Source organism: Cydia splendana, chromosome 14 (genome assembly GCF_910591565.1).
Source record: "Cydia splendana chromosome 14, ilCydSple1.2, whole genome shotgun sequence".
NCBI classification, from domain to species: domain Eukaryota; kingdom Metazoa; phylum Arthropoda; class Insecta; order Lepidoptera; family Tortricidae; genus Cydia; species Cydia splendana.
In genome coordinates this window covers 4,531,021-4,543,158 of record NC_085973.1, presented here as the reverse complement: position 1 = coordinate 4,543,158, position 12,138 = coordinate 4,531,021, and the positions used below count along the sequence as shown (strand labels likewise).

Genomic DNA, 12,138 nt, shown 5'->3' with positions numbered 1-12,138 from the left:
AGGTCGAGGTCCAAGTCTAGGTCCAAGTCCAGGTCCAAGTCCGGGTTCAGGTCCAGATAAGAGCCCGGATCCAGGTCAGGTCTGGTTCCAGGGCCAGTTCCGTCAAAATCGAAATTCGAAATCGCCAAACGTGTAGTCATTGAAGAGTTCTGTTCTGATCATCATCAGCAGTTCCACTTCATCAAATGCGACAGTTTTTAATGTAAATTCTTGATTTTCTGATGAAAATACACAAATCTCTATACGCATGCCTTTCAGATTTGAAGAGTTGTCTCGATTCCTCATGGATACCATCATCAGACCTCGCTCGAGCTTGGCAAAAATGTGGCTTAAAAACTTAACTTGCTTAACAAACATAACGAAGAGGACAAATCGCTAAACGTGAACTATGCGTCGTTGAAGAGTTCCGTTCTGATCATCATCAGCAGTTCCACTTCATCAAATGCGACAGTTTTTAATGAAAATGCTTGATTTTCTGATGAAAATACAAAAATCTCTATACGCATGCCTTTAAGATTTGAGGAGTTCCCTCGATTCCTCGTGGATCCCATCATCAGAACTCGAGCTTGACAAAAATGTGGCTCAAAAACTTAACTTGCTTAACAAACATAACGAAGAGGACAAATCGCCAAACGTGAACTATGCTTCATTGAAGAGTTCCGTTCTGATCGTCATCAGCGGTTCCACTTCATCAAATGTCACTTTTTCGAATATATATGCTTGATTTGTTGATAAAACACGTAAATCACTATATGTATGCCTTTAAGATTTAAGGAGTTCCCTCGATTCCTCATGGATCCCATCATCAGAACTGGGTTTTGACAAAAACGGGACCAATTTGTATGCATATACGTTCAATCAAAAAATAATTTTCAAAATCGGGCCAGTAATGACGGCGATATGGTGTAACAAACATAAAAAAATCACAATCGAATCTCCTCCTTTTAAGATTTGGAAGTCGGTTAATAAATGAGGGCGCCACTTTCTACGTAGCTGTCACATTTTTGACGTAAAATACTTACACATGGCAACAATTTATAGTTTATCAAGCCATTTCGGTCAGTAGAAAAAAGCGGCAAAAAATGTAGGCGCGAAGGGTTATCGTCCCATAGAAAATTTGAATATCGCGCCTTTTTCTACTGACAAACTTGTTTGACCGACTATACTATGGAAATTTTAGAGTTCCATTTTATTTAATTTCAGTTCAGTTCAGTTCAAATATATTTATTTCTCTAAGATTATAAATCACTTATACGAGAAACAAACAATGTTTTAGTCATAACATAAATTACACGTAATCCGAGCACGTTACACGAGCATAACATTTTTAATAAAAATGGTTGTCGGTATTTTTAAATTCACTTAATTTCTACTATTTTATGTCCCACTATAGGCGGCAATGGATCAAAAATCGCGTGGATATATTACAAGGTCTGTGGAGCCCTTAACTGATACTGTATCTGTGGTAAGCCGAAATATTTCCTGTCAAATGTCAAATACCTACATTATGATTATTTTTATCTTGTTAATTATTTCAAAATGGTAAATTTAAAAACGATAAAAGTGCAAGCCGAGGACTTTCATTTGATACCAAACTCGACCATACTTTCTTACAAAAAGCTGACCAGAATAGCAAGACCCCTCACAAATAGCTTTTTAGCTTTCTAAGCTCTTCTAGCTCAATAACCCCTTGATCGAGCTGCTCATAATTTAATGACTAAAATATAATGCCCTCAACTACACGTTTACCGAATTTCATTTAAATTAGAACAAATTTATTTAAGTTCTTGAGTACCGTAAAACGGGGTGAACAGAAATCGCGGGGTGAATAGAGAAATTTTGAACTTTTTCTTTCAAGTTGTTATATTTAAAAACGTACATCTCTTAAATAAGATTTTTTGGAATGCGTATAAAGTAGACTATTTATTCTCTACATTGATACCAAAAGAACTTAATCAAACTGCCTAAAAGTTAGATTTTTTTGACTCTAAAGTAAGGTCTCGCCGAGGTAAGAAATGAAGCCTGTCTGAACTTTGTTCTAGCGGTAAATGTTTTGACATTAACTAAGTAAAAGTTAGCTAACCTGGTAATATAGTATCTGTATTACCTAAATAATAAATAATATCACAAATTTTCTCTATAATAAAGCACTTTTTTGCAAAAAAAAACAATAACAAGCAAATTTACGTGATAAAGGGGTCAGTGGACACGCATATGGGGTGAACAGTTACGCCATAGGGGGTGATTAGATACAACAAAGGGGTGTAAAGACACGCCTTGGGGGTTAAAAGACACGAAAAAATTATCTTGTGTCAAATAGCTGTTTAACAGATATATATACCATTTGCCAATAGAGTATCCACATAATAATGACCAAATTCGATGCCTATGACAGCTAAAACTTAATATTTCTATTCACCCCTTTCTTGTGTCTATCGACCCCGTTTTAAGGATATGGAGAAAACAGGTAGTTTTCTTTGATTTTCTCTGAATTGGGTCGGTAAAAATTTATTTCACAAATGCAAAATTGAAGAACTAACCAAGACTCAAAAAATGATATCAAAATTATTACTTTTATCATTTGGATTATTGGCGAAAATCGTCCTTGAAGTTGAAAATCGTGTCTTTTCACCCCGTTTTACGGTATCAAACTATCCTCTGATAGGTCAGCTTAAAAACATCGAAATACCGGGACGTGCCCCTAGCCAGCCGCGTGTCCCAAGTCGAATGTAAGAACTTCGTTCGCTTCGCTCGCTCGTTCGATAAGACATTGGCAATCCCACTATAATATAAAAGTAGTAATTTGATACGCAAACCCTCTTGCAGCAAGCAAGGGACTTAGACCTTAAGCATGACGTTTTGCACAAACACTGTAGGTAACTAATCTCGATTGATCGAAAGTCAATCATCCCATGTGACGTTAATATATTCTAATTTTAATGTGTTAGCATTGAATTTTAAGGTGTCGACACGGTTTCGACAACTGGATCAGAAGGAGGGATGTTAGCCCTTGCGACATTCCTGTGTTACTATAAAACCACGGCAGATCCAACACATGGCAACATTGTTTCGGACAACGTCGAGCTTTAACGGTGAAAATGAAATTCTTCGTAAGTTGAATTTTGTTTTTTTGTGAAGTGATTACATTACTGAGGATTACGAACTGGTTGGCCTCGTCATTTGGAAGATTTTAGGCCAAATATGTGACATCTGAATCAAGGGCTAAGTTTTTATTGCAGTGAACTTTTAATTACCTACTGGAAGTTATATAACAATTGAATGAATCATCATCTTTTTAAAGGGTTCTCAGACGTATTCAGTTGCCATCAGATAAATATGTGTCATACGAACGAATAAGCGGTTTTTTTGTCAAGTCTCTAGAGCATATACTACTTAGTTATAGATGGTCAAGCCAATCTTGTCAGTAGAAAAAGGCGCGAAATTCAAATTTTCTATGAGACGATATCCCTTCGCGCCTACATTTTTTAAATTTGCCGCCTTTTTCTACTGACAAGATCTGCTTGACCAACTATATATTATATTTTGGAACATTCTGCACACATGAAAATCGACTTTTGTACCTAGTATAGGTATAGCCTAGTACCTAGAAATTTCATCTGTGAAAACTTAGTATCGCCATAAAAACTTTCTGAGTCTGGATTGTATACTATATACGACAGTGGGACATCAAAACTAACCTAAAGATAAGTCGGCAACGGCTTCAACAGTAAATTCGTTCATAGCCCTTTGCAACCTACCAATTCAGGTATAATCTGCTGAACATACCATTAATTATATGTATGTAATTCCAGGTGTGTGCCCTTCTCTACCTGGCGGCCTCGGCCTCGGCCTCCGCCCGCGACAAGCGTGGAATCTACGGCGAGCCCGGAGGTCTGCTGTCCCCCCTGAGCGCTCCTTCTCTCCACTCAGCGCCGATCCTGAGCGCTCACTCCCTCGACTCAGCGCCGCTCCTGAGCGCTCATTCACCGCTGCTAAGCCACAGGCCGCTGTTGAGCGCGCACTCGCTGTCTCCGTACGCTAGCGCCCATTTACACCCCGCGCCTCTGCTGTCGTCATCCCTCCATTCTGCGCCTCTGCTATCCTCTCACTCGCTCCAATCTGCTCCTCTGCTCTCCACCCACTCCCTACACTCTGCCCCTCTTCTCTCCGCTCATTCTGCTCCTCTTCTCTCCTCTCACTCTCTCCATTCTGCCCCTCTCCTCTCCGCTCATTCTGCTCCTCTTCTCTCCTCTCACTCTCTCCACTCTGCCCCTCTCCTCTCCGCTCATTCTGCTCCTCTTCTCTCCTCTCACTCTCTCCACTCTGCCCCTCTCCTCTCCGCTCATTCTGCTCCTATACTCTCCTCTCACTCTCTCCACTCTGCCCCTCTCCTATCCTCCCACTCTCTCCACTCCGCTCCTCTGCTCTCCCACTCCGCTCCTCTGATCTCCCACTCCGCTCCCTTGCTCTCTTCCCCCTCCCTCCACTCAGCTCCTCTGCTATCTTCCCAATCCCTCCACTCAGCTCCTCTGCTATCTTCCCACTCCCTCCACTCCGCCCCTCTCCTCTCCGCGCACTCCGCGCCCCTGTCCCTGCACGCACCCCTACACTCCGCCAAACTGATCGCTACCCCGAGGTACGCCGCTGGGTGGTGGTAAACTAAACTTATACCAAATAAAAAGCTTTAATTTATTTCTTGTTTTTTTTTAATCCGCAATTATCCCTTTGAACTTAATATTTCTCGTATTTACATAATTTAACAGGAAATACACTAAGTTGAATACGTGAATGAATGTGCAAACGTTGCAAAAGTTTATGAACCTTAGCAGTAGAAGGTTACCTTGACAAGATAGTAAAAATTTTTTTCTGTAGTATAAAACCGATATTTGAACTCGCAAGGGTTGAAAAACGAATAATAACAGAAGCATACTGCAACTTGTAACGAACAGCATGGCTACGGCGCAGTCGTTATGCAGTTTTGCTGTCTGTGTGTTTAAATCCAACATACCAATAAAAACAAATCAAATAAGAACAAAAATAATTTATTCTCATCTCCATCTTGATAATTAAATACTTGTCACAAAAATAAGCCTAAATCATCATGAATATTGACCCTGCCTCATATCATTAACCCAGTTATGAACAGGTTTGAAGTATCAAACCAACACACAGACTGACCAAAACCTTCAACCTTATTAGAAGGGAATACGGTCTACAAAAAATCAATAGGATGTGCCGCCCATCGAATAAACTCTTGCGCAAAGCGATCGCTTCCATTTTGTCAATAACTACATTAACGACATTATCAGAAAATACGATTAGCCGGTTTTCCTTGGTAACGCATCGATACCGATTGGTATTTTCTAGATGGGTGCACTATTTCCGCCGTCGAGGTCTTTGCTTGGTCTCAACCTTCTGAGTCATAACAACATAAGCAGGCAATAACATAAAGTGACCAATAATAGCTTTAGTCTTTCAGGTCTCAAAGGCAATTGGGTATTTATTAAGTTTAGAGTCTACGATCACATCAGCTCGTCAATCAAACAAGACTTTCGGAAAGCAGATAGTGCTGACACTGCTGACACCAGACAAAAACAACACAAAGGTGTCATATCTTAGCTCTTAGCCGACAAACCTATGTATATCGACCATGATGCACAGTTTTCAGTTACCATTAAGTAAGTATTCTAGGTATGCTCTGTGTATGCTGATTATGCAGCCTACTCAAAAATATTTATTCTATAATATAAGCATGCACTCTAACGTCCTAATCTATGAGTTGTTTTCGAATGTATGTAATTTATGTAAAGCCTGACCAGGAATATATGATCACGCGCCATGTTGCGGAATTTTACTGGAACATTTTTTTCATACTACACTAAACTGCCACCCTATACATGAGAATAACAGCGCCCTCTTGACATTGATCAGTATATTGTTTGTTCCGATATACCTAATCTGGCGATTAATATAATCATATATAAGGATCACGACCATTCTGTCAAGAGTGTAACGAAAAAGATATAAGGATAATTGATTTATGTATCAATATAACAGGTAAATAATTTTAAACAACACTTACACAAAACCTAAAACTAAATACTAAATATAAAATACCTGTATAAACGACAACGGTTTCACTCACTTGAATTTTTAGTCGCTATTGGCGACATATTTCGGGCCTTTCGGGGGTCCTTCCTCAGGCTCGAGTGCTCGCGCCGACTGCAACTCGTGCACGAGAGTGAAACCGTTGTCGTCTAAACAGTTTAAAATATGTCTCACGAAAGTTTAATATCGATTATAAAATACCTCTCCAAAGCTAAGCTTCTGGAATGGAACCTAGAATGCTGGCGGCGGTGCCACTTTGCACCGCCAGACTTAATTTTGTGCCAAGAAGGAGCCTGCCCTGTGGTCGCCCTAGACAACTATTAAGGATGACTCACGGTAGATCGGGCCGTGTCCGGGCCGGAGCTTACGGCGTTTACTTTTCTATGTCATGACTGGCGATCACGTGATGCTTTCCATAGAAAACGATGCGCCGGAAGCTCCGGCCCGGACACGGCCCGGTTTAACGTGAGTCATTCTTTAGTCTGGTCGACACTTCCTTGACGAACTGTTTTGTGTCGGTCGACCATGGACCCAGTGTTTTATGTATTATTTATTTATAATACAAGCTATTCTTGGCTATTACAGTCTGCTAACATACTTTAAATATTAATAAATGATGCAAAATATGCCAACCTTCACATCACATTTGTATGTAGACTGAAGATCAATGAAAACGGGACAATTTATACGGAAATTTTGATACACAGCGACCTATTTGCATTGCACTTCAATGTTAATGAATACATTATCAATTCGTCTATAACCAAGCTAACTTATGAAATTAACCTTTAAGTGCATCTAAAACATAGTCATGTGTTAGGGGCCCACTGATTAACAGTCCGCCGGACGGTATTGGCCTGTCAGTTGTTCGGAACTGTCAAAATTTTGTTCTAACTGACAGGCCGATACCGTCCGGCGGACTGTTAATCAGTGGGCCCCTTGGCTCCTCAAGTCTATACTGTCAAATGACAGGCGATCAGAGCCAGATATGGCATTTATTAAATACATAATTAGGATTCCAATAATTGACTTGATGTTACTAGTTTGGAACTAGTAGCCTTACGAGTGAATCGCAAAAAAATTGTACATAGTTAAGCACCTGTAATTAGTCTAAAGTTAATTGATTCCATTGTGTTACCATAGTTAAGCCATTTCTATTTAAGTTAGATGCATGAAAGCGTGTTAGCGTATGCTATAGACTTATGTGTGTACGAATTAAGTACAATAAATACTATACAATACAATTTACATAGTTAATTTTCGTAACATAAATTAATCAATTAAGTTAAGACTAATCACAGCTTCTTAACTGCGCTTAATTACGTACAATTTTTTAGCAATTCACTCTTACCACGACTGCCTTAGGTCAAACTGACATATACGCTAACGTCTGCGTAACTTACTTTCAATACATCTTGGAAAGTAAGTTCTGCACACGCTAGCGAATATATCAGTGTTAAACTGTACGGTTACCATCAGTTAGTCACTGACATAAACGCTGTCGAGAACGTAATTTACTTTCTATACATCCCGTTTGCACTAATATGGGAGTGCGAGCGAGATGTATAGAAAGTAAATTACGTTCTCGACGGCGTTTATGTTAGTGACAAACTGATGGTAACCGTACTGGTGGTAGCCGTACTGTCTATACATATATTTAGTCAAACTTACGTATTTATTGCTATTTTCCTTCCCCGCTTGATAATAGAGGGCACTTTGGAAAGTAATATTCAAAACAAATATGATGCTAGTAAGATTGTAATAAAGAATAGGCCACGTAATTAAATATTTGTCATAACTATATGAACGGGGAACAATTTAAATTATTTTATTAACATAAACTAAAATGCCCCAAATCCATTGGAAAACTCTTTCAACTGTTTGCCGTATTTACGCGCGCGCTATGAATTCAAAATTGCAATTGGTTTTCCAATGGCTCTATTCGTGGTAGGGCATTATTTGTATTTAATGATCTTTAAGATTTACCTAAGTATTACGAGACTGCAGGCACACAGGTAATCAGTGGGCCCCTTTAAAAAGCTCTACCTTTAAATAAATGTAAATATAATTTAGGTACAAATTGAAGCATATGCGACGTATCTCTAGACAATTCTATTCAATTTTACTCGACACAAAGTCGAATCTAGTAGTAGTTAACTTAATCTATGTAAGTACCCTAATATCAAGACGTTTAAAACAGTGTAGGGAGGGTGTTAACGGGGTTAAGTTGATAAGTCCGGTCACTATGAATAATGCCCAGCCTGTATGCATAATGCCCGCATCAAATGGGCAATGTAGATACCTACCTACTAAGTTTACGTAACGGAGATCCACGTTGGAATGTGCATACTATTCGTGATTCACATAGGTATTTGGCATTCCTAAGTGGTCTACATGTCGCAATATTTAGGCCTACATCACAGCCCTTTGCAATTAGCCTATGCAATTAGTTTATTGCTCCTGGCAAGGTTTTACAAAACCAGGGACATGAAAATATGCAGACTGAAAATTTCATAGAATAGTAAGAACTGTTCTAAAACAGTAAGACTTAGGTGGTATTTTGCATTTTAACTACACGTAGGAAAACTTATACTTTATTTATGACTTCGAATACTAAAACTATAGTTGTCTGACTGCTGCCCATGACATATATGTATTTGTATCCGAAATAAATGCTTTCATTTCATAACTACAATGAACGCATCATCTAGAGAATGGTATGCAAATAGATGGCGTGTTACTCCAATTATGGCAATATCAATGCCTAAAATCCTTTTAATGTACGCAAATTTTTTGACATTTTTATTTTATTTTTTTATTTACAGTTTTAAAAAATATTTTTGTATGAGCTAGCCCCATTGCCATTAGAATCTACCGCAAGGAACATAGCCACTCAAACCTCCAAAAAGGGGGTATCGAAAGAGATCCATAAAGGATGACTCACGTTAAAGGACGACTCACGTTAGACCGGGCCGTGTCCGGGCCGGAGCTTCCGGCGCTTACTTTTCTATGACATGACAGGCGATCACGTGATGCTTTCCATAGAAAACGATGTGCCGGAAGCTCCGGGTCGGACACGGCCCGGTCTAACGTGAGTCATCCTTTATCATCAAAAGCTGAGGTTATACCAAATTAAAAATAGCAGTATTATGTTATTACGATTGCCACAAGCCTGCTATCTCTCGGGTCATCTCGCAACTGCCCAATTTTACATTTCATCAACATGTCCAAATCCTTATCACAGACCACATTACTCTGAAACTAGAACAACTTGTACAACATGTCACAGTTAACCATGCTTTGCAAAATCACAAAATCAGAACACAAGAGCGCTGTATACTCGTAGAAGAAGCTAGGTGTGACCTTCTGAACTCCGGAAATGTGGAAACTACTAGTAACATTTCGAATCTGTCACTCAATTCTGAACTTTAAATTAAAACAATAAGATTGCAACTAATTTTAGTAGAAAATGCGGATAGTACCAAAATATGTAAAAAGAAGCGACAGTTGTGTAGCTGCAAAATGTATAATGCACCGCGTGAATGAACTTATAAAGGCTCTTAATTTAAAAGGTCGTATGTGTGTAAGAAAATGTGTGCACTTAAGCCCATTTGTACATAGATTAGTTTAATTGAATGGTAAGGTCCTGCGCGCAGGATTTGCTATATATAAGCGCGAGGATGCGCTTACGATGCACAACAATCCTGCCTGATCCAACATGAAGATTCTTGTAAGTGTTTAATTTATTAATTTTAAACTTAACAAACAAACTTATTACCCAATTAAGAATTTAAGGCGGTCGTATTTATTTAGGCTCATAATAATCTGGGAAGTTGTTTGAAATTGTAGGTTCAGAGGTAACTAGTTAAACAATTCTGTCAAACTTTAATACAAAGTATACAAACTGTCATTCACAATTACCTCATCCTCACTATAACCCTTTTGTTGACAATGTATCTTAAAAGATACACATAGTTCATATGTAGTAGATACACTTAGATGTTCCTTTGTATTTTTTACTTAATTATCTTAATTATTTTTACTGTATTCGCTGCAAATGAGGCCTAACGTTTCAAATTTTAATGCAGTGAATTTGTGACAGAAGTTTGTATGAAAACATTCTTATTCTTAACACAATGGAAAATCTAATATATTAGTTAGAAATTTTATTCTCCAGGGGGAGGCAGCTGATTCCCCCTGCCACCCCCTGGCGACGCCCATGCTCATGTACTGTAATAATTTGAGAATTATCTACAATTTTTTCCAGGCTTTCATCTTCCTCCTAGCCCTAATAGGCCTGGCTGCAGCAGGCAACGTCTGGTGGGGCTCCTCCGGACCAATAATCATCCGGCGCTCGTCCGGCTGGCACGGTAGCCGTGGCTGGAACAGTGGCTGGAACGGTGGCTACGGTGGCTACGGTGGCTATGGTGGATGGAACAGAGGGTGGAATAATGGCTGGAACGGAGGATGGTGGTAATCTTGAGGGTTTGGGATTTGACTATGACTTTTATTATACTGTAGCAATTTAGGGAAAGAGCAGTAGAATTTTGGACTACTTACTAGCAAATAAACTACATAAAAAAAAACTGCCAAGTCGTTTACAAAAGTAATGCGGTCGTCGAACAGACCAAATAAATGTATCATACTTGATACATTCCGTGCCAAACGGGTGAGGTTTCTCACGGTTACCCAATTAAATAGTAGAACTTATAAATTTGAACAATTCCGTTGGCGCGATCACTTATTATCAGTCATATAGAACGCCATCTATTGCCGAAAAGGTTTGAGTTTATTTATCATTACATTAATTACTCGCGACGTCGCTGGGTAGAGAAGAAAATTATTATTACAGTATTTTAAAGGTCTTTAGAGATAGAAACACAATAAATGTTATGAAAATCCATTACTGGTTTATGGCCTCAACTGTAAATTGTATTTCTTTTAGCAATATTTTTATTTGACCAAGAAAAATATAAGTGATATTTTTAAGCGTTGTATTTTCTGTGATGTAAAATATTAGAAATATATATTTTTGCAGTATAACATCCCGACTTTAATTGAGTTTAATAACTGTTTCAAATAATTAATAACCCACAGTGACACTGAAAAAGGTTTATTTAAAACTTTCTTACTATCATGCCGTTTTGATCTAGGTAGATCAAAACGGCAATAAAACTAGTAGGTACTATAGTTTTCTTTGTTATCGAAGTGTGCTATTTTTACAAGATTTTATTTAACTTGCAATGTATGTATGCAAACATATAGTCAAGTGTAAAAATATAGGTGCATCTCAAAAATATATCTTATAGCTCTTATGTCAGCGAATTAAGAACTATGGGCCTATGGCGCATATTTTTGAGTAAGTAAGTCTAGACCCATATTTGTACACTTGACTGTACCTTACTATGTTTGTACGGGTCAAATCTTACAAGTTAAATTAGACCCACTTCCCGGTTTCCGATGAAGCTGAAAATTTATATGTAAGTCAGGTGACAATGCAGTATTATGGTAAAATCAAGCTGAACTGATGGACACACGCGGTGGCCATAGGAATTCTGTGATAAAACAACGCAACCTAATTGCGTTTGCGGTTTTTAGAATAGTCTCGATGAGTATTAGTTTCCTGTGGAAAGAAAAGTACAGTCAGCGATAAAAGCTTGTATCTAAAATATTGTGTCAAAAATCATATCTCATTTATTTTTATTGAATCCAATAAAATAATAACTTAAAGCAATAGATAGGTTAAAGTTAACTTAATATTACGGCAAATCAACAAATATTTTCAATCCTTTATGTCGTAGTTTAATAGATACCAGTTTCAGTCACCATAAAATCTGTTTTATAGTAGTTTTGTATATTCATTTATTTACGCCTTATATGTGCTTGATAAGCAAACAAGTTTACAAATCAGTTAAAATTTTAAGGCAACACATGAGAGAGTTGAAAATTTACCATACCGATTAAGTAGTGTTTATGTATGAACATATTATTCTTTTTTTGCACGCGATGCGTGTGCATTGCGATCTTTTT

General features: G+C 38.2%; 1 protein-coding gene across 1 annotated transcript; it reads left to right on the top strand.

Annotated features, from left to right (window-relative positions):
* The first annotated feature begins 3,094 nt into the window (after positions 1-3,094).
* LOC134796859 (pupal cuticle protein G1A-like) lies at positions 3,095-4,685 on the top strand. The gene is made up of 2 exons (XM_063769067.1): positions 3,095-3,110; positions 3,813-4,685. The coding sequence occupies exons 1-2, from the start codon at positions 3,099-3,101 to the stop codon at positions 4,656-4,658; spliced, it is 858 nt and encodes a 285-aa protein (XP_063625137.1). The 5' UTR covers positions 3,095-3,098; the 3' UTR covers positions 4,659-4,685.
* The last annotated feature ends 7,453 nt before the right edge of the window (positions 4,686-12,138 follow it).